The 22,847-nt window shown below is 29.6% G+C and overlaps 2 protein-coding genes and 1 non-coding gene across 3 annotated transcripts; 1 reads left to right on the top strand and 2 right to left on the bottom strand.

Annotated features, from left to right (window-relative positions):
* Positions 1-10,102: 10,102 nt before the first annotated feature.
* Positions 10,103-12,862, bottom strand: LOC105628699 (delta-latroinsectotoxin-Lt1a protein). Its single transcript, XM_012210171.4, has 3 exons — positions 12,221-12,862; positions 10,961-11,146; positions 10,103-10,552 (listed from the first exon to the last, which is right to left on the bottom strand). The coding sequence occupies exons 1-3, from the start codon at positions 12,764-12,766 to the stop codon at positions 10,265-10,267; spliced, it is 1,020 nt and encodes a 339-aa protein (XP_012065561.1). The 5' UTR covers positions 12,767-12,862; the 3' UTR covers positions 10,103-10,264.
* Positions 12,863-16,156: 3,294 nt separating this feature from the next.
* TRNAS-GCU (transfer RNA serine (anticodon GCU)) lies at positions 16,157-16,238 on the top strand. Its single transcript has one exon. It is a non-coding gene; the product is annotated as a tRNA-Ser (tRNA).
* Positions 16,239-17,356: 1,118 nt separating this feature from the next.
* MYB83 (myb domain protein 83) lies at positions 17,357-20,256 on the bottom strand. Its single transcript, XM_012210170.4, has 2 exons — positions 19,882-20,256; positions 17,357-18,723 (listed from the first exon to the last, which is right to left on the bottom strand). The coding sequence occupies exons 1-2, from the start codon at positions 20,175-20,177 to the stop codon at positions 17,943-17,945; spliced, it is 1,077 nt and encodes a 358-aa protein (XP_012065560.1). The 5' UTR covers positions 20,178-20,256; the 3' UTR covers positions 17,357-17,942.
* Positions 20,257-22,847: the final 2,591 nt, after the last annotated feature.

Here is a 22,847-nt window from a genome sequence, read left to right as displayed (position 1 = left end):
TAAAAAAATAAAAAAATAAAAAAAATAAAAAAAAAAGTTGTAGCTATAGTAAGTTGTGTCTTGTTTAATAATCATTTGTATTTTCAAAAATACCCATATAAACACTTCAATTTCCTTATATTTGACTGATCTGGGATTCAATTACTTAAATTAGCACTTCAAAATATAAATTCTCTCAATATATATATATGCTAAACTTACAAAATCATTAGGTTATGATTCTTTAATTAATAAATTTAGAAGTATTAATTTTTAATTTAACTCTTGAAATTAAAAAATTGTTGAAAATATTAATAATTTGAAATATATATATGGTTGCATGAGAGCACAAGGGCTTGGATGTCACAATATCGTTATTCAGGAAAAAGGTGGAATTCCACTAGCCATTGAAGCCAAGTACAAACTACTTCAATATTACATATATATGATACCAATTGTCTAACTTTTTGCTACAAAAATAAGTGCTTTTAGTAGGTAACTTGCATTTCTTTTAGCAATGGTGGGCTACGTTGGATCTCCAACACTAATACCGCGCGCATGCTTCGCAAATGGAAATATTACACCACCTAATCTCTCTTTTTTTTTTTTTTTTTTTTTTTTTTTTTTTTTTTTTTTTTCGATACAACGAGTCTTTCTAGAAAAATTACTTATTTTGGTAGCTGTTAGCTTTTTTAATAGTGTTTAACTATTTTAGTTGCATTTAGCTATTTTAGTAGCTTTTCACGAAACGCTACAAGCTAAACGTTACATGGATTAATTTTTTATAAAACATTACTTACTTTTAAATGCTAATTCAAACGTTATGTTATTAAACATGATAAAAAATAGCGTTTAATCAAAATGTTTAAAGCTACTTAAAAAATTATTGCCGTATACAGCCAACGCCCGAACCAGCTCTCTCTTAATAAGAGTTGGTGAGCTAATTAACGAGAAGAGCGAGAAATATATGATTAGCAACTTTTTGAGGAAAAATGGATACCACAGTATTTAGATTAACAACTTTTTGAGGAAAAAAAGAAAAGAAAAGAAAGAAAGACAAGTCGTTTCAGCTTTCATAGTTACAAAAGGTATACCGTATAACTATAGGTTTTTGATAAAAATGGAAGATTGATTAATCACATTTAATTTCCATTTCTTGCATGATTAGTTTAATTTATTATATTTCTTAGTGCTATAGCTCCTTTTCATAAATTTCCACAATGAAATCCAAAGTTTAAGCGGTAAAAATTAAATATTACGATATTTTTAGATATTTTCCAACATAAATATTTATATTTTTGATAATAAAAGAAATTTATGCGAGTTAAATCACCCAATTATATGATTATTGTATATACATATGTGTTGGTGAAGGTGAAGTGTAAGCTTCTTAATTAATATCTTTCCACACAATATTGGATATCTAACCTAATCATAAGTGATTCTCCGAACAAGTAATTTTTATTTTTTCCAAAAGAAAAATAAAGAAAATTATTACATGTTATATTTAAAAAAAAAAAAAGGAAAATAAAAGGTTTGTAGATGGTGGAGACATCACCATCTTAAGAAACTCATCAAAGGGATATACCGTACAAGAAATAGAAAATGAAGATGAAACCCACTTTCGTGTGGAAGCCATAGATTCCACCATGTCAAGCTCAATTAAACTAAGAGAATGGAATCCACTTTCGTGTGGAAGCCACAATATTGCATGCCATGTCATGTTCAAAACACTAATATTTTTTATGCCATTAATTAATTAATATATATTCTTTTCTTTTCTTACATGTTCTATGTTAAAAAATTATTATATTCCAAGATTTCTTATCTAACTCAAAACAAATTTGGATCCAATGATTGCATTTTGTTTTATTTCATGACTATATTCTTAGGCAATGAAGAAATTAAAAAGACTTTTATTAATATATATTATCAACAATTTGTAATCACGATAAGTTTTCCATTTTCATAAATCCACTACTTATGATTAAGGTAATAAGATAGAGTCCACTTTCGTATGGAGGACATAGCAAAATGTTGTTTTGATAATAGCGGCGGAACCAGAAATTAAAGTTAAGAGTAATAAAATTTTTAAAAGTTTTTTTTTTAAGAAATTTTCAAGAGTTAAAAGGGAGTAAAATTAAAAAAAAAAAATCTATAATTAATGCGAATTCCTTCTAATACCGTGACACATGGGTGTCTATGCTTCAACTATCATATATTTATATATAGATAGGTACGTTATTTTATTTTGACATATTAAAAATATTTTCTCTTTTTAGAAAAGATATCAAAATTTAAAAATGTTGAACTATATGCTACACTATCATAAAGCAAACGTTGAATTCCTTGATAATAAGCCAAATGGCATATAATCAACTTTAACAAACTTGAATCAAATCATTAATTTTTAGAAGTTGAATTCAAATTTCAACTATGTGGTCTTCCCACTTAAAAAGATAAGGTTTAGTTGAAAGTCATCCCCAGTAATAGAAAGTGTTGGCTCAAGGGTCAATTTCTAAGTCTCGGATTTTGATGATTAATTCAAAACAAATAAATTTAAAATTATGCTATTTGTGCTAATTTTATTTTATGCATGTAACATCCCTTCCCGGTCCATCCGTAAACCCGAATAAACCGAGTCGAGACGTTACAAACTGGTTGACTGTATGGCCTGACATGCTGAAATCATAATGTATATTGAATATAATAGCATGCTGATATTGTATACAAAAATAATGTAATTTATATTTACAAAACATGATACTAGTGTCAAAATGAAATGGGCCCAACTGAGTGCCCTGTACATGCCATGAAAAGGATAGACAAAAGATACATATTAAAATGATTAGCTACCCTGAAAACTGAGTCTTCTACAGATGAACTGCAGCAGTTGTAAGCCGACTCTCTATGGTCCAATCTCAAAACCTGCGAGTTAAACAGGTAACTCGCTGAGCAAATAAAGCTCAGTGGATATCTCAACAGATAAAGAAACAATTAAGCACATATATGTATAGAAAGAACCATGCAAACACATATAAGCACACACGTCATGATACTTTCATGATACCTTGATTATCTTTTGTACTGTTTCTAATACTGTATAATTCATGAAATGTTATGTCAAGATATCGATATGGCTCCATAAGGTTATAGTGAAACCGAAGTGATAAGAAAAACTGTATGAAACTGGATGAATACTGTATGCTTGGCTGCTATGGCCCATATATAATCATATCCACTCAACGGCCTGTAGCCGGAGTATCAAACTGTATGAGGTGCAGATCTGCTATCCTATGTCGCGACATAGCCTTATCTACATGGTTTCTACCTAACCTCAATGGAGCATAATGATGGTATGTCAATAATATAACACAACATCATATTAATAGTTCATAACTTCATAATTCATAATGTATATTTGATTTCACATCATTTGCATGCTTGAATGTTGTTTTGATACATGTTCTAATGTTGCATTTGATGTTAAAATGATTGGAGGCATATAAGTGAAGCAAAGGAATACAATTGCATTGAAAAAGAAGTCCAAAAATGCATGAAAACACAAGTCGCAAGCGCGCCTTGCAAGGTTGCGAGCGCGTAATGCACCAGATGAGAGACAGTGAGTTATCGGGCACAAGTCGCGAGCGCGTACTTGAAAGTCGCGAGCGCGAGAAGTGCCAAATGAGAGACAGTGAGTTCTCAGGCTAAATTCGCGAGCGCGCGATGAAGGTCGTGAGCGCTTACAGGCCAAGGGCCAAGTACGGGAGCGCGTACTTCAAAGTCGCGAGCGCGAGATGTGCCAAATGAGAGTCAGAGAGTTTGCGTGCACAAGTCGCGAGCGCGAGATGTGCCAAATGAGAGTCAGAGAGTTTCAGGTGAAAGTCGCGAGCGCATAGTTCAAATTCGCGAGCGCGAGAAGGCAACGCGAACTCGTCATGCAATTCGCGCGCGCGCTTCCAGCCTGTACTGTCTGTACTCTTTTGGTCATATCTCTCAATATACAACTCCAATTTGGATGATTCAAAAACCCATGTAAAGCTAACACATAGAGGAACAAATAACTCTTCTATGACACTTTCTAATTTCATCATTAAATGGGGTCAAAATCAAGATGAAGTTACTGGTAAAATTTCCAGCAAAACCTGTTTCAACATAAACTCAATATTCACTTCATTTATTCAATACCTCCCCTGTTCTCCCCTGTTTCTCACCATTACCAGTCCTCCCACTCAACATGAAGCAATATATTGTCTCACTAGCAACACATCACACAATTCTCATGCAAAGAAAATGGAAAATAACAAGAGATATCAAACCTTTACTCCAAAAGCTTGAGCTCCTCTTTAGCTTCTTTTCTCTACACTCTTAGAACTCCCTTCACCTATAAATAAGAATTCTTATGAATTCTAAAACAATAGCACCAAATGTTTCAATTATGAACTTCAAGAAGGTTTACTTACTTGGATAGAAGAAAAATTGAAGTTAAGGCTTAACTACCATTAAAATTGAAAGGAAGGAAGAAAATGAAGAAGATGAAGATAAACATGAAAATGGGAAAGTGAAAATGAGTATTACGGGTAGGCCATCAAAAATCAAGGGATTTTATGTAAAACTTCCTAAATGGTACCTCAATTGTAAACAGGCTACAACTTAATACCCAAGCTCAATCTTTTAATGCAAATCAATCCTCACCCATGTGCTTTAATCTTTTCTCTCAATCAAGTAACTCCACTTAATAACCCTTTCTACCCCAACCGGGTTTGGTTCAACTCGACTCAACTCGACTACTCAACTCGGTAGGATGTCACAATGCAGAATCTCTTTGGAAAGAAATCATACAAGGCAAGTCCTACATTAAGTGTGAAGATTTCGAAGATCCTAGTAAGCTAGGTACTTAGGATATTTTGTAGGATAGAGAGAAAATCCATATATGAGCACAAAAATCTATTTCTCTCTCAAAAATATTTTTCGGAAAATTAGTTTTCTTCAAATAATTTTATTTTCGAAAATATTCCTTTAAATCGAAAAGATTTATTTTCCTAAAACTAAAGAGATTTCTTCTCTTAATGTTTTTGGTAATACAAATTACTCTCTTTTCGGAAATATACTTTGAAAGATCTAATATACTTAAAATTATTTTCTTACCTTAAAAATGAAGGAGAATCTCTTTCGGTTTTAGTAAGAGCATTCTTCCGCAATTATGTCTTTCCAAAATAAACGCTGTCGAAAATCTTTTATTTAAAGGAAAGTGAAAATCGTGTTTTATTTTCTTACCAAAAAGGATAAAATAGATTTTTGGTAACACAGATTTTCATATCTTCTAAATAAGGAAAGAAGATATTCTGATTTCAATATCTTTCCAAAGGCGACAGCTTCTTAATTTCCTATATAAAGGAACGTTCACGCCTTAAACATTTGGTGAAGTAAGAGTTTTTATTTTAAGAGCACTCTCTCATTGAACGAATCCTTATCTCTCAAAACTTACTCTCTACCCCCATTTTCTTTTCATATCTACACTTAACGTTTTCAATATTTAAAGTGAAAAGAATTTTTACAGTTGCTTTTGAAAAATAGTTCTGTGTTCTAATTGATCTTCTAATCTGATAAAACTGTTTTTCCTGTGCTTATATGAGCGTTTCTTTCTGTCTATTTAGATTGTGTAATCTATAGTAGACAGACTCTTTATTTGTTAAATTTTTGTGTAATAGCTTAGGTTAGAAGCTATTGAGATAGAAGTTATCAAGCGACCTTCTCCATGTGTGGGATATTAATGTCTTGAATTGAGTTTTCTGTTCTCTGCCATAAACAGAAAGGGTTGAGGTTAACCAGAACCTTTGGAAAATCTAGTGGGACAAAAGGGTAGATCTAGGTTGTTGATCTATTGCCTTGTACTGTTGGTTTGTCTCTTACCCTTTAAAAGAGATAACTTAGTTGAGGATCTCAAGATGCGTCTTGGGGAGTGGATGTAGGTGAGTTAGTGCCGAACCACTATAATTCTCGGTGTTGATCTCTTTATTTCTGAAGTTTGATTGATACTGTCTCTTTTACACTCTTGTTTAATTTTTAGAAACGCTAAAATTGTTAATAATTCAGATGTTCTAAAACGGTAATAAGTCTCATCTATCTTGAACATTAGAACTCTAGTATTCTAATAAAGTGAATATACAATATTCTAATTGTTGTTCTATTCCAAGTATAATTCACTAATTGGGTTTCTATTTTATTTTCTAAACTTTATGAGGATGTTCTAAGTTCTAAGTTCTAAGTTCGATAACTTTTTTTCATAAAGAAGCTCTGATATTGTACAAGTCAGTGTGAAGCTGTTCTAATTAATAGCTGTACTTTGCACAGACTTTCTATATTTGAAATTAGAACATTGTGAGGAGATTCTAATCCATATTCTACTCTCACAAAGTTCTGAATGTTTTCCGCTGCACTTAGAATTCTAATCTCTGTTTAGAATTTCTAAAATTTATTTCAGTTTTTAGAAAACCCAATTCACCCCCCCTATTGGGTTGTGCCATACATATTTGGGACCCACAGAAAGCTCCCATGAATTTTTAGAATATAGAAGCAAAGGTGCTTACATACAAAAAAAAAAAAAAAAAAAAAAGAATTAAAAACCTACAAATGGTTGATCTGTAAGGGAATAGTGTCACAAAAATGTTGTCATTATTGGCATCTGAACCGAATCTATTCAAATTGAACTAGTCAGTTCAGTCAATTTTAATCGATTTTTACCATGTCGAGTTCTATTTTAAATCCAATCGATGAATTCCTATGAAACCAACTCGAATCAAATAACAAATTCGGTTCAAACTGAATAAACCAATACTTCAAAATGGATTGGTTTAGTTGTTTTTGCACACCCCTACTTACATGCATCAAAAGAAAAAAAAGAGAAGATAAAAGGCTAGAAATGGTGATCTATGAGGGAGTAACGTCATTAAAGGTAGTGTGCATGATAGATCAAAGCTAATTGAACTCCATTAATGATTAACATCAATGAAAAATTTTTTATATATAAACTATTGGTTAAGTGCACAATTAGTGCTTGGAAGGTGCTTAATTAGGAGCTTACATGATCCACCAATGTTGCTCTCTCCATATGTTTACATGATAACTTACTTTAATTGCCTTGTTTAAATGGAACATGCAAATTAATTAATCAAATGTAGATTAATTAATGTTGTCATAATATATAAATATGTACATTGCCATTTCCTATAGTTTATGTAACACAATATTTTTTTATACATAAGAGTCCCAATGAACCGGAATAATATTATGGGCAACACATCAGGGTAGCCCTCCCATTTGAATGACATTCACCAAATTGTTGATAACTTTTATAATAGAGAGGACTCGAACTCGACACCTTTCACTCCTTACATCGTTTACGAGAGGTAGAAAGACCAATCAGACTACACCTGATTTATATGTATGTAACATAATGGTGACATCTCTCATCTAGCAACAAAATATAAAATATGTAGATGAGCATGAAATTAAATATTTTGATAAAAAGTAAGAAAAACCTTATTATCAATTTCAAAATAGATATGTTGATATTGGTTGTTGATAGCTCCATTAGCTTAAACTATAACTATTAATATTTGAAATGAGCTTCCATTATTCATAAAGATAATTATCTTATAAGAAGTACTGCTTTTCAGATCTGAATTAAATTTGCACAATTTCCACCCACAATACATTGAAGCTTTTTCTGTTACTGCGTATGAAATTTGGTAAAAATTTAGGTATTTTTTGTTTGGATTCATCCTCTCACTTTCACTCTCACTCTCCCTTTTAACAAAGATATTGTAAATTAAATGCAAGAAATTGAAGCTACTTAATCAAGATTAATTATATTAATTACTTGATTAGTGCATGCTTATGCTTATGGAATGTAATTTTCAACAAATCATTATTAAATAAAAACTGAAATACACCCACAGTTTTCGGACCATATCTTGGAAAAGGTCCACCACTATTTGTTTGTTTTTTGTCGTTTTATCATCATGCTGCTACTAAATTTAATTATTCTCTTTCAAAGTTGGTTGGATTAGAAGACACGATAATATAAGTGCTCATTGTCTAGTTAGAGTGTCCTATTGTTTTAATCGTGTTCATGTTTGGGACTCAATGTCTGACTGTTTGATGGATTATTTTTCCTTGAAATAATATATGATACTTTTTCTCTTTCAAAAAAAAAATTAATTATTCTCGACACTCATGTAAAGATAGAAATTATAAATTTTATAGAAATAAATTTAAGACCTAACAGTCTGGAGACATTAGATTGTACCGTTACGCGAAACATCATTTGTAAAAAAGACAATTGATTAAGGATGTAAAAAAAAAAAAAAAGAAAGATCAATGTCATAGCTATTGTAACTAATAAAATATTCAAATTGGATCTAAAAAATGTAATTATTTTAAAAATTACTAACATATAGATATAAATATAAGGTGTTTTTGAGTGATTATTTTGTCCTACAATATAAATCATTTTGAGTACTTTAATGAGTAATAAATAATATTTTTTCAATATTATTATTGTTTATATTAGATAAAATAAATACCGTAACAAATAACTACTGTTTTTGAGATAAAGATAATTTAATATAATTTAATATAATTTAATCAAATCACTTTTGGTTTTGTTATAATTGATGAGAATTAATTATTTTTTTAATCTTTGTACAAAAATCTTAAATGACTCATATTTTGGGACAGAGTTAATAGAAAACCGTAATTTTCAAACTTCTGGATTCTATCAATGTTAGGTATGCTTTGCTTGTATTCTTTAATCATTGATTAATTCTTAATTGTAAACAACGATGCTAATTGGTTCCTTAAATATATAGATTATTAATTTGATAGTGCTTCATTGAACACCTAATATGATACATTGATTATTGTTTGCACCAAATTTTAAATTTTGTGAGCAATGGGTTTGAGTTATAAATTTCAAATTAATTTATATTTAAATTAATTAATTTGTTTTAAATATTAAAAGCCTCTAATTAATTAATTAATTAATAGTTAAAGAAAAAATTAAAAGAAATTAAAGTGATCAAGAAACTATATACTGATATTTGTCATTTAAGATCTTTATATAACGATTAAGAAAGTAATAATTTTCCTACATTATACTAATAAAATGTTTATTCGCTTGATTAAATTATTCTTTATTTTACAATATTAATTTGACTAAAAATAATTTTAAAACATTATAAAAATAATTATTTTATTTAATATAAATAAGAGTAAATTCTTTCATTAATCATAGACATTTATAGATAAAAAAATTATTCTAAAACGATAAATAGACAAATGAAGCATTTTTTTTTAAAATCAAATGTGTCATTATAATTGCATAGATATAGTAAAATTAATTTTATATCTGTCTTTCCATTGATTAATGAAGTGGTCCATACAAATTAAAAGTGGGTTACAGAAAGATGTTATCATCCCAAGGTGAGATAAAGAAATGAAGAATAAAATTAATTGGAAATTAATTACAAAATGCACAAATGATTATATGCTAAATTTAATAGTATAATTATTTGATATTTATGTCAAAATTGATGGACAAATGTCAATCAGCCAGTAACTTAGAGGTCTAGTGCCTCGCTAAGGGTCCAACCACTCAGGTCTAAAAAATTGATTTGATGTCACAGCGAATGATTCTTGTCTCTTTACAACGTTGTGAGCTATACAGCAATAACTAACTAGCCGTTGCGGTGGAGAGTCCCTCCCTACATCTTCTGTAAGAAAATTAATTAGATCATATTTAATTAACACTCTTTATTTTACATTATTATTATTATCTCATATTATTATATTATATATAATATAAATAAAGGTAAAATTGAAAAAAATAATTATTTATTACTCTTTAAAATAATCGAATTTTTTTGAAAATGTCTCTAAATATGTGGGAAGTTGAAGAGTTTCAAGAATTATTTCTCCAATAATAAAAGTTTAGTTACAAAATGCAATTTGATGAGAATTATTAATCGGAAAGACTACTCTCAGCTGATTATTATATAGTCTATAATATTATTCCAACTAATTAAATCTCTAACAAATTAAAAAAAAAACAATAATAATATCAACAAAATAAAAACATCTCTGATATTTTCTCTACTATACTAACAAATACATAATTTCTTTGAATCTTCTTACAACTTATATTTCCCTATTTCTTAATTTCTTACATATTTGCCAAAACATAGGGAGTTATAATATAAGCACTCTTTAACAAGAATCAAATTTAAGAAATTGTGCAGGTGCTGTTAAATTCTTGAGTTCGATGTTTCTTGTCATAAGAACTATCTAAGAGTAACATACATTCTGCTTGATGATGGTATTTTGGCTTGATAAGGTTCAAAACGACACGAAAATGCGAGTTTAGGCTTACACGAATCAAAATTGGCAATCCATTTCCAGATTCTAGCATGTCTTGCATGTTTCTTCCTGCTCCATACATTGGTTTGTTTTTTGTTCCCACTGATAATTTGAATACTGTTGAACTATGGCTCTCTGCATATAGCTTTGAACCCTGCCATGTCAAAAGAAAAAAAAAAAAAATCACATTTCACACGAAATAATTTCTTAACTTCTTCTTCGTTTGTTTTTCCATGACTATTCTCATACCCTTTTCGGGTACGAGACTAATATCGTTTTAAAATTTATGACTGCTCATTTCCATAAGTATTTTTTCATAAATCGAACCGTTGATCTTTCAAAGATTCTTCGCAAAATATAAATAACTATTAGCAAGTGTTATTCTGATAAATAGGCTGATTTAATTTTTCAAGTTTTTTTAATATAAACACTTTATAACACGACAATATTATGATACGAAGTCATTTAGACTCAACACTAAACCATTTAATTTTCATGTTAGATGAATCATTTTGTCATGTTATGACCCGTTTTGACATCCCTCGTAAACTTATGAACTTACATGTGAGATTGCAAACGGGAGGCGACCGAAGAACATTTCTAGTGTGGGAGGTTGAACGTTGAGGCCAAAGAGCTTAGACTTGTTTTCAACAAGAAGATCCACTGAACAATTGCATGTGAGTATCTTAGTTGTAACACCACTTCCATCCACTCCTTCCCCTAGTCCAAATTGCCGGATTCCTGCAATCTACAACACATTTCCTCTGACTTCAAATCTCTAAAAATTAAAATAAAATCGAATTGATAAAATTATATGATGAGTTGATTAATTAAAATTACCAATCATTCAACAATATATCAAATTGAAACTGAAAAATGAAAATAAGAGCTTGGAACAAAAACATTTTTCAATTGTATTTATCTCAATTCACTTTAAAAAATCTAACACATCAATTTGTTTTATACAAGATTGATTTGACCTTATCCTATTAGGAGTGTCCAAAAATAAAAAAGATGCAACTGTTCTTTACTGACACAAAAATCATGGGCAAGTTTCTGTCAAAAGAAAAAGATTCTCTCTATGAATGTATCAAACAAATAACGAAAATTCCATGTAGCTACAATTAGTTTCCCGTTGCGGGACAAGTTTGGCCCCTGAGGTTTTGATAGCTAATTGATAAGTGGTAGTCAGGGAGTCAAGGCCCACTGACTGACCTGCAGGGCCTGCCTTAGTTGGACTGTTAAGCATTCTCTATTTGTCGCCTTCGAAAATTTCAACTCTATTCCTCTCACTCCTCGCTTTCTTTTTAACTCAAAAGAAGATAAATAAAAACATATGTTATTGACATGTTCCTACTTATATTAGCACTATAATTGTAAATGAGTCAAAGTGTTTTGGTTTAAAAATGAAATTCATTCAAGCTTATCCGATAAACTTAGCAAAAACAATTTAATGACGTCAGCTTTTAAAAAAATTAGGTTGATTTATTTGGCAGAATTAGCGGTTAGCTGTTTTAAAATTATCGATTAACTGTTTTAGAATAACTTTTCATAAAATGCTAAGAACTAAATATTTCAAGATTAACATTCATAAAGCACGGTCTATCTTAACTTTTAAAAATTAGTTCAAATGCTATGTTATCGAAGACGTTAAAAAATAGTGTTTAGCTATTTAAAAAGTTATTACTGAATACATCCAGTAATGATCAAGCTTGTAATTATTTTCTAATTGAAGTAGGAACTTGCATTCTTTTTACAAGTTTGGAACTAACTCAAATCTCATAGCTAAAAAGAAGATATGAAAGAAAAGTGGATAATGTACCTTAATGGACATCGTGGGTGCTGGTGGCTTCGTAGCAATGTAGAATACGAGCAAGGCAACTCCTAAACTTAACAAAAATCTCCAACTAATTTGCAAAGTAACCCAAGCACAAGAAGAGCTTTTTCTAAAAGAACAATATCTCCACCACCATCCTTTCTTCCCATAATAATACTCCTCATCTTCATCTTCTTCCTCCTCTTCTCCAAATCCATGCTTATCGATAATGATCAAACTGTTAACGCCAGTTTCATCTCCTGCAGTAACCTTCTTTTCATTCAAGAAAGAGTTGTTGGAGCCACGAGAAGAGGAGTAGCGAGAAAGAGTGAACCTTGAAACCTCAGGAGTGTTATTATTCTTGTTGAGAAGAATATGGGTGTCGGATCTTGTTGGTGAGTGAAATGTGGATTCAAGATTGTGGGTTTTTAGAAGCTCTGAACTGTTTGCATGAGAAATGGTGGACGGGCTTTGAACGTAGTATGCACATGGGTAGGAGTGAAATAGTGTTTCTTGATCTTCACTGTCCATTTTTCTATGAATGTGAGACATTTTGTTTGTGTTAATGCCTCAGAGAGAGAGAGAGAGAGAGAGGGGGAAGTGTTTCTGACAAGAGAAAGAGATAGCTTTGGAGGGTTGCTATATAAACTGAACACAGTCTATTGAGCTTGAAAGGTTGCTTTGACTTGGTGAGAATGTGATATCTTTAATTTTTTTTTTAAAAAAAAAATTTAAGGGTAAGGTGATATTATTTGTAAATTTTACTTATTACCCTAAAAAGGGGTTATTTCTCACTTTATATAATAATAAATGACATTACCAAAAATAGAAGAAAAGGAGAAGAGAAAAGAGCCGAAGCATTTCGCCGCACCCATATTACCACGCGGAAGAGACATGAAAACCTAAAAAGAAACCCTATCAATTTGTTCCGACTTAAGATAATAAGCTCATGAAATTTGTCTTCTCAACCATTAAAATTAAATTATAAACTACATCTAACGGCTAAATCTATATGCTTTAGAGAAATTAATTAAATTAATGATAATGAAGCAAAGTGGAGCCAAAAAAAAAAAAAACATGAAAGAAAATATCAGGCAAGAATTGCGGAAGGCCTCTCTTTTTCTATTAACTAGTGTTTGCTTTACACCGAAATGTCTCTGTCGTTTTACATATCCTGGGAATGATGACAGACTAAGCACGCTTTTACCTCCCTCTAATTGCGTTTCCCATTTTTTATATCTTGTGGAGAGAAAGTATACATTCTTTTCTCGACAAACAAAATTTTATTCTTCCCAATGCTTTCCACACACTTCTAGCTATCATTATTTTGTTGCTTCTCTTCTATTATGTGTTTGTCTGAGCTCTACTCGACTCGTTTATTTAATAAGTTCGATAAATAAATATGAAGTCAGCTTGTTAAATTTATCGAATAAGTTTGAATAAATTTTTTTCAATATGAGTCTCGAATAATTTGGAGCGATTTAATTTATCCGTAACCATATATTTTGTAAATAATCTAGTTTGAATAAGTTTAGTAGATAGATTTGAGCTCAGCTCCTTAAACTTATCGAACGCGTTTGAATAAATTTATTTTAATCGAGTATCGAACAGTTTATGAGTGACTTAATTTTTTTATGACGACGTATGCAAACCTAAATGCATTATCATAAGTCATTTAATGGTTTAATTAAATGAGAAAGAGGGAGAGAGAGAGTTAATTCATGAAAAGAAAAAAGAAGATACAAATTTAATTAATTGTAAATATTCCTTGGTTTCCAAGAGAGGATGGATTGAAATAGAAGAGTGTCTATATAAATATGATAGTCATGATTGTAGGTAATAGTGAGAAAATTGATAAATAATAATAATAATAATAATAATAATAATAATAATAATAATAATAATAATAATAATAATCTAAATGGTGAGCAGCTTTATTTGCTTTTATGGCAAGACATTATGAGTAGCACTTCTTACTACTATCATCATTACCAAATACATAGATCCAATCTAATCTAACATAGAACCCTCTTTTAATCTTCATATATACTGCTCTTTTTTTTTTTTTTTTCAATTTCATTTTATTTTTTATTTATGGTGTTTGGATTTTTATTAGGTAAATAAGACATATATTATACATACCAGCTCCAGATATTAATATATTTTTTTCTCAAAATTATAATATTTTATAAAGACGTGCTATCTTATATTACCCGCACATATATTTTTCATTGGTCGAAGAACCAACTCACTCTCAAATGGAAAAAAAAAAAAAAATCATTTGTACTTAATTATTTCATTTTCAAAGTAAGAAATTATGTAGAAATTAGGTTAAAAGATAAAAGCAAAGCCTGTATTGAGCATTAGGGGTGTGCATGGATCGGGTTGGAATGAGAATTCATAATTTTCAATCTCATTCCAAAATATCGGAACATAAAAAATGGAGTTTTAATCCCGTCCCAATAGATGTATAATCTCGTCCCATCCCGTCTCATTTTTTGGGATGGAACGAGACGGAAATTCGAGTCTATCAGACATGATGGAATGGGTCGGATCGAGAATCAATCGGGATTATAGTCTTACTAAATTATTTTTCATCAAAAAAAGATTAAAAAAAACCTACTATATTCATCAATTACAATCAAATAAAATTCATTTATATAAGTTTGAGTTTAAAAAAATAATAAATTAAATGATTAATTCAATCATTGATGATTTATTACTAAAGTTATCAAAGAACATTTTTAAGAAGTTATTTTCTAGTTAATAAAAATGTTAAATATAATAAAATAAAATAATACAAAAATTATATACAATTTAACTTTATATGTGTTTTATGAATTTTAACTCGTCATTGTTTTTGTCACTATTGTCTTTAAACTAATTTAAATTCGCTACTAAAAAATTTAATCTTGAATATCATTTGAAAAATAAATAATGACAGCATTAAGCATAACCAATAATCCAACAATCAGATTAATTGAAGTTACTATTTTCTCTTGTATTAATTAATCTTTCTATCTTTTATTTAATAGAAAAAAATTTATTAAAAAAATTTACTAAACATATACTGTGAAATAATATAGAAAAGATCTATGTTGAAAATTATATTTGTTAATGTATATTATTTTTTCGTATTATTATTGTTTTAGTAATAATTGGTATAAAAAAAACTAAAGTAAAAAGATGAAATGATTTTGAGGAGCATAATTTGATATTCATACAAAAAAAGACAACTAGAATTTTAAAGAAAAAATAGGACGAAAATTTTCTATTTTTGAGCCAGGACAGAATGAGACAGAACTTGGATCGGTACATGTCGGTTTTAATCAAAGAATCAATCTCATCCCATGAATACTTTCAAGACGAAATTTGAGACGAGACTATAAAATTAATATCGAATTTTTTTTGAAATGGAAAATTCGAGATGATTTTCGAAAATAGATCGGGATTTTCGCAGTCCCGGGCAGTGGGTGTTAAGTGGACTTGAGGCACATCTACCCAACTTGCCTTAAACTTTGAGGAGGGTTTCATTTCAAGCCCGACACCGTCAAACACTCATATTGGATAAGTTGGGCTTGGAAACTATTGTTTCTAAAAAAATTATATTTTAAATATATTTTGTTATTTTACGCCATTTTAGGCAAAAATTTTAAATATAATATTTTTTTTTCCCCTTGTAGTATAGTTGTTACTTTTGATTTTTGGTTTTTTTATTTCTTAAATAGGAAAAATTATTATTTATTTTGGTTTAGTATATAAATGTAGAAAACAAATTCTCACAAAAAAAAGAGCTTGTTTTTTAAGATCAATTTGTATTCAGAAAAATAAAAATGAAAAAACCAAAAGAAAAATTATATTAAACAGAACCTGCATTAATAATAAAAGCCATACAAATATTTCTAGCTGAAATTTAGACAATTGAACCGTCATAAGCATCTTGACGCTTTGGCCGAGTGGTTAAGGCGTGTGCCTGCTAAGTACATGGGGTTTCCCCGCGAGAGTTCGAATCTCTCAGGCGTCGATTGTTTTTTGCGTCCAAAAATTTATATATATCTTTTTTGATATACTTTATTTAATTATCTTATTAGTTAAATTAAATCATGTAAGACGTATAAATTTTTGGTCAAAAGGTACAATTAATTGATGGCAGAATAGAAAATAATATTATACATGGACAAAAATTCAAATGCTTCATTTTGAAGGGCCATAATCCATAATTCCAATGCTTATTAGATGCTAACTTTGTAACCAATTAATTGAGCACGACATAAATTGGTAAGCTTACCTTGTCAAACCCCACTTATCAAACCCTAATTATATCTAAAACCCTTATTTTTGACTTCTTTATTTGGATTAAATAAACTAAATATTATAGTGGAAAAGAAAAACACAATGTTTAGAGTTTGGAAATTCTAACTCGAAGTTCTAAACATCGAAACTATTAATTAAGATGTGTAATTATAGAATATAGAAGATACCTATTCTTATATTCCTTAAGTGAAATTATAAGTTCAAGTTCTCATACATAGAGATATAATCTACTGGAAGCGTTTTATCTCTTTGTAGATCAATCTAGCACGAACAAGGACTAATCAGTTAGTCTGTGAATAAATTTCAAAAAGAAAAAAATTTCTTTGTTTTTTCCTAAAAACAGATAATATAATAAGGTGGTATAATTATAAGACAACTATTGTGCATTATACTAAAGCCAATTGTATGGTATGGTTAATTACAATTCACAATATGACTTCATAAACAAGGAAAGATGAAGATTTATTATTGAGAATTAATCTCTTCCTCTATTAATACTTTACTTGGTTCTTAATAATGAAAATCTGAAAAGGCAAAATATTTGTGCCTTTTGTATAATAACATTTTCCTTAATTGACAATTTGTTCAAATTATACTAAAAATACTTCTAATTGCACAAGAATAATATAAGATCAGAGTGCGTATTTAAAATTGCTTAAAGATGAAATTTAATTTTGCTGTGCATAAGCTGACTTGATGATATTCGTAAGTTGAAAAAGCTTGAGGAGTGAAAAATAGAAAGGTACTCTAGGAAAATGAAGAAATTATATATTAAAAAAAATCGTTTGAACTAAATATAATTATATAATTTAGAGAGAGAGAGAGAGATTGCAATGAAGTTGCATGAAATTTTTTATTAAGATGTGTTTACAAAGTGTCTATCGTATCCTCTTGAGCTTGCACTAAGAGTACAAAAGCCCCCTTTTTCTCATTATTTCCTTCTTAATTTGTACATGAAAAAATTAACTACAGACAATTATTCACCAACTCATTAATCTTTTATTTCCTTTCTCTCTACAACTTTCTCATCTGTATATCCTATTCACAATTTCTCTTCATTGGAACAGTGATTTTAATTTGCACCAATCCGTTCCAAGAAAAATACCTGACAGAGAAATGACCTGAACTACATCTTATACAAGAATCTTGATCTCTTCCAACCCTAATATTTATTGCATACAAAGAAAAGAAAGAAAGAAAATAGGGTTTTTTTATATGTAGAGAAAGAGAAAAAAAACAAGTACAATATATAAAACTGGAAAAAGAAAGGAAAAAAGGGTTTTTGAGAGAGAGAGAGAGCATGAAGAAGAATTTTGTATTTTGTTTTAGGTGATCTGAAAAAGAATTTATATATGTCCTAAATTTTCTAGGACACATATAATTAGGGTTGAGGGTTGCTTTATAAGGGAGAAAGTTATTCAACTTGGAAATCAAGAAAAGGAAAAGAAGAAATATTTTCCATCAAACCTTCCAAATCCCATTCTCCCATTCTTAAGTTTTCTCCTCCTCCTTGCCATTGGTTTTCATGAATTCCAAACATGTCCTCTACTTTGAAGCTCTGATGATGATCAGTGTTATTGAAGCAAGTATTATCATTATTTAAGTGGTTGTTGTTGTTGATATTGCTTTTCGTGCTCTTAATGCTGTGATTAGTTACAGCATTGTTATTATTATTAATCTTCTTCTCTTCAATACTTCTACTAGTCTCTAATGGAGGAAGACAGAGGTCTCTTTCTAACCCTAATTTATTATTCTCATCACTGTCTAAGATCGCATAATCGCCATATAATAATCCATCTCCACTCATACCAACCTGTGTCAAGCATGTGTGCATGTCAAAAACACCTCCAGCCGCTCCGCTCATGTTATTAAACATGAAGAAAGGATCAAAGTGATTTCCGGTGCCAGCTCCGGCGGCCATGGCTTGGATAGATGCTGATGATGAGGAAGATGAGTCCATGCACATAGTCATTAGGTCATGATCATGCATGGGCATGATATTTCCTAATACGACAGCTCCATTAGGTTCTGAAGAAAGATCACTGTCGATTGGTGAGGTTGTGGAAGGAATATTATTATTATTGTTGGTGGTGTTGTTAGCAATAAGCTTCAATCTTTTCTTTAACGTTGAGTTCCAAAAATTCTTTATTTCGTTATCTGTCCTTCCAGGAAGACGAGCCGCAATTTGAGACCACCTGAAATATTGTTGTTAAAGAAAAAAAAAAAAGTTAAATAACAAACAAATAAATGTTGGTGAGCATAAAATCAGCTAGAAAAGTATATTCAAATGAGCTTGTGAGCAAGTTTTCAATGCATGGCTTTGCATGATTAGCAACATAATAGAGAAATGAAGAGCACACCCACATGTCTCTTTCTCAGAATATATGCCCTAAAACCTAGCTCCATTATAGGAAGTGTTTACCAATGAAATTGAGTGATGAAATTTAAATATTCATGGTAATCTCAATTTTACTATTTTGAAAGAAAGAAAAATTCTATCTCAAAGTTAAGATTTTTCAATTTCATAATTTTTTTTATTAATAGTGGAATTTATATTCTAAAAAAAATAAACTTTGAACCCATGAACTTTATTTTCCATCATTTGACTGTAAAATTCTATGGATTTCATATTGCATCAATTCCAATGACCAGTAAAGAATTAATTCATTTAGTAAATGATTTTGCTTTTATTTTCATAATTTGGAATCTAAATTCATATTAATTTTTCAATATATAAATATATTTGTTCGTGAATTATATATTCACTTGCAATATAACATCTATATCATGTGGAAGTTTCAAAAATAAATTAATTAGAACAAAAATAACAAAGGTTGATAGAGAATTCATTGCTTTTGAAAAGGGAAGAGAATGTAAATGTACATATATACATTCAAAATATTCATTTTAGTAAATTTTTTTAGTCTTGCTTATCAAAAGAAAAAAGAAAAAGAAAAAAAGAAAGGCATACAATATTCAGCTATTTGGTCCACAAGAAGTCTATAAAGCCAAATTACAAGAAAGGCATAAAATGTAACTAAAAGTTTTTCTTTTCTTGATGTTAGGCTTGTCTAACTCTAATCCTATACACGTGTGGGTTGAATATAGAATTGCAGAATTTATCTATTGTGGAGAAGTGCTAAAACTTCCATTTCCAATGTGCATTATCATAGCTAGCTAGCCGATAGAGTATGGACATTTCAAGAATTAATATGCGTTGTGACATTCTATCTTTTTTCTAATTTCTCTGCTTCATTCTTTTATCATGTTTTTTCTAATCCAAAACGTTGGATTTCATAAGAAAAGCTTAGAACAAGAGAAATTTATTAAGCAGAGAGGAAGGGGAAAAGAACCTGTTGCCAAGAATGGAATGCAAATGGATGATAAGTTCTTCTTCTTGAGGAGAAAAAGCACCTCTTTTAAGGTCAGGTCTTAAATAATTAATCCAACGAAGACGACAACTCTTTCCACATCTCAGCAAGCCAGCATTTCTTGCAATGTCACTCCAGCAACCTTGTCCATTTGTTAGCATATATTTCATCAGCTTCTCATCTTCTTCTGGTGACCATAAGCCTTTTCTTAGCTTTGCCTTAATATTATTATTATTACTGTTCACTCTCTCTTTCCCCATTAGATCGGGCTTTCTCATTCTTACCAATTGTGTTGTTTGTTATCTTTTTTTAACTTGTTTGAGGGGTATAAGAGAAAGCTATATAGCTAAATCATACTATATTTTTCTATGATAAAAAAAAACAGAGAGAGAGAGAGAGAAGAGGAGGCTTCATGAGATGGTAAGAGTGATGATGATGGTGATGGTTTGTGGGGTTTGCTTAGAATATGAATATGTAGAGAGAGAGAGAGAGAGAGAGAGAGAGAGAGGGAGGGTGTTTGTGTTTGTTGTTGGTTGATGGGTAGAGTGGAAAACGGATTGGAGGGGGACCTCCATGGGAGAGGGAGAGAGAGAGAGAAGCGAAGAGAAGAGAAAGAAAGATGGTTGGTCTTCTTGTCTTTGACTCCATCTTGTCTTTTTCGATTCATTTTTCTTCACTCATAAGGTAATCATCATGTGCATATGAGACATAAACAATTTTGCTTCTACTTCACATAAATGATAATGCTTCTCTTTCTTTATCTCTCTAGTTAGCTAATTAAATATTTAGGTTTTTTATATAACTATAGGTTATAATATTTCAAAAACATACTTGTGTTGTTCTTTTTTTAATAAAAGTAATTAGAGTTAAAAATAATTAAGTTTTTATATGAAAAGCTTATTCATTCGGGTTTAGGATGGGATATATTAAATTTTTTCTTGACTTGATGGATTAATAAATAAAATTCAAATTATCGATAAAAAAAGAGATAAAAAATAATTAAAAACACGTAAATTATCTCTTATTTTCGGAAAGAAACAAGACATATATTATAATTTATCCTAATCTACAAATATTTAAAGAGATATACAATCAATTTAATTACTAATTAAAGTTAGAATAATTCTATTACACTAGGATAGATTTTGTCTAGCAAATTGTAAAGTTGTAATTTAATGTGATGAAATACATCATATTTGATTACATTACATTTGTTACAGCCTAGAACGAAAATAGAAATACGAAAAAAATAAAGTGAAATTATATTTTAAATACAATTTTATATGAAAAAATGATATTTTAAACAAGAAACCAGATATATGAAAATGGAGAAACAGCCATGACTAAAAGATAATTTACATACACCATATATTATACCTCACCAAATAAAATCTGAGCGTATATTATTTTTTATAGACCAAGTAAAAATTGATTGTCATCTAATAAAACGGTTATTTTTATCCATTTTTTGTCAGAAAAATACATTAATACCCTTATTACATTTGCCAGGTGTACACACCCTCTAATAGTAGTTTTTTTTTTACGTCATTTTCCTCAACTAATAATAATTAATAATAGTGCATTTAAGTACTAATGAAAACATGAGTCTTACCTGAATTTAAAGTGAATATTATATTTTTGTAGGTGCATTGAATTGTCTTCCAATCAATGGTTGACAAATGTACATCCGCTTTGAGAAAGAGAAAGTGCAATTAAGTACTTTTAGTACTCTTTCTCTATAGGACAAAGTAGCATATATTAGTTAGTCGCTTCTGGTTTAAGATTTTCACGCGGTAATTAAAAAAATAATTAATTCTTTCAAATTATAATAAAATTAAACATAATTCGATTAAATAAAATTAAAGATAATTCTTTCAAATCACAAATATGTCCATTTCAATGTTAATTTTATTATTTAGCAGTTAAAATTAATAAATCTTAAAGATTAGTAGATAATGGTAACATCATTTAGATTGGCATGACTATATAATATCTATATATATATATATATATATATATGAATATTAAACAGATAAAGTTTCCATAGTTTTCCTTTCATTTCCAACTAAGACCTCTGCTTGTCTTCTAAGGCTTTATAAGATTTTATTCACAAAACATTGAATCATCCATTTCCTATCTTTCAATTTCTCTAAATTTCTGTCTTACACATGCAGATACAAAACATTTCTTGTTTTCTTTTTCTTTCTTTTTTCGGCTTTTGCTTTCTGTTTTGTAAAAATCCCAGCAACGTTGTATACTTTTCAAGTCAAATTCATTCTTAAAATTTCTGGTTTAATGTCCTAAACTTTCCAAGTAATAAACTTCTAAATATATCATTAAGGAAAGGCGAAACCAGGATTTTAAACATCATTTTTCTTTAAAAAAAATAGAAATAAAGCTGAAACTGCAAAAATTTTCAGCATCATATCAAAAAGTATAAAGCAATGATCTAGACAGAAGTATATTTCTTTAATGTGAGGCAGCCATAATTAAAGAACTTGGCGGCAGGTCCAAAATTCTGGTAATAAATTGATAAACAAGCTCACTATTATTAGATTATTATCTTGACCAAAAACCAAGAATTAATGTAGTCATGTCAGATTAATAAAGAAAAAATATATAATAACAGAGACCTTTCTTTTTCTTTATGTGCTGTCATAGTTATCTTTCTTTGCAAATTCCCTTTCCTTACCTAACCCTCCACTCTGTACATGCCAAGAACTTAGTTTCTTCTTCTATATGGAAGAATTTTAAATAAACAAAAACAAAATTTCATGAATCATATAAAATACTATCAAGAATTACAAGTCATTGTCCAATCCAAATGAGTATTACAAGGCACATATGTATATCTATTGTCTTGGTCAATTCTTGAAAAAATATGAAGATTTGTGTTCAAACTTCGTTCTTCGTTCTCCCTCTTTGTTCGATTAGGACAGCAAGCAGAT

Source organism: Jatropha curcas, chromosome 6, assembly GCF_041381405.1.
Source record: "Jatropha curcas cultivar XTBG-Jc1 chromosome 6, XTBG_Jcur_1.0, whole genome shotgun sequence".
NCBI classification, from domain to species: domain Eukaryota; kingdom Viridiplantae; phylum Streptophyta; class Magnoliopsida; order Malpighiales; family Euphorbiaceae; genus Jatropha; species Jatropha curcas.
Note: the sequence above shows the minus strand (reverse complement) of the source record. Positions and strands in the feature narration are given on the sequence as shown.

What these genes read in the sequence shown, in the direction of transcription:
- LOC105628699 (XM_012210171.4), bottom strand. Translation starts at nt 12,766, where the DNA reads ATGTCTCACATTCATAGAAAAATGGACAGTGAAGATCAAGAAACACTA. An exon ending in CACCCACGATGTCCATTAAG is followed by an intron (nt 11,147 to 12,220) that starts GTACATTATCCA and finishes AATGTGTTGTAG; the next exon opens with ATTGCAGGAATCCGGCAATT. An exon ending in TCCCGTTTGCAATCTCACAT is followed by an intron (nt 10,553 to 10,960) that starts GTAAGTTCATAA and finishes TTGACATGGCAG; the next exon opens with GGTTCAAAGCTATATGCAGA.
- MYB83 (XM_012210170.4), bottom strand. Translation starts at nt 20,177, where the DNA reads ATGAGAAAGCCCGATCTAATGGGGAAAGAGAGAGTGAACAGTAATAAT. An exon ending in CATTCCATTCTTGGCAACAG is followed by an intron (nt 18,724 to 19,881) that starts GTTCTTTTCCCC and finishes ACAATATTTCAG; the next exon opens with GTGGTCTCAAATTGCGGCTC.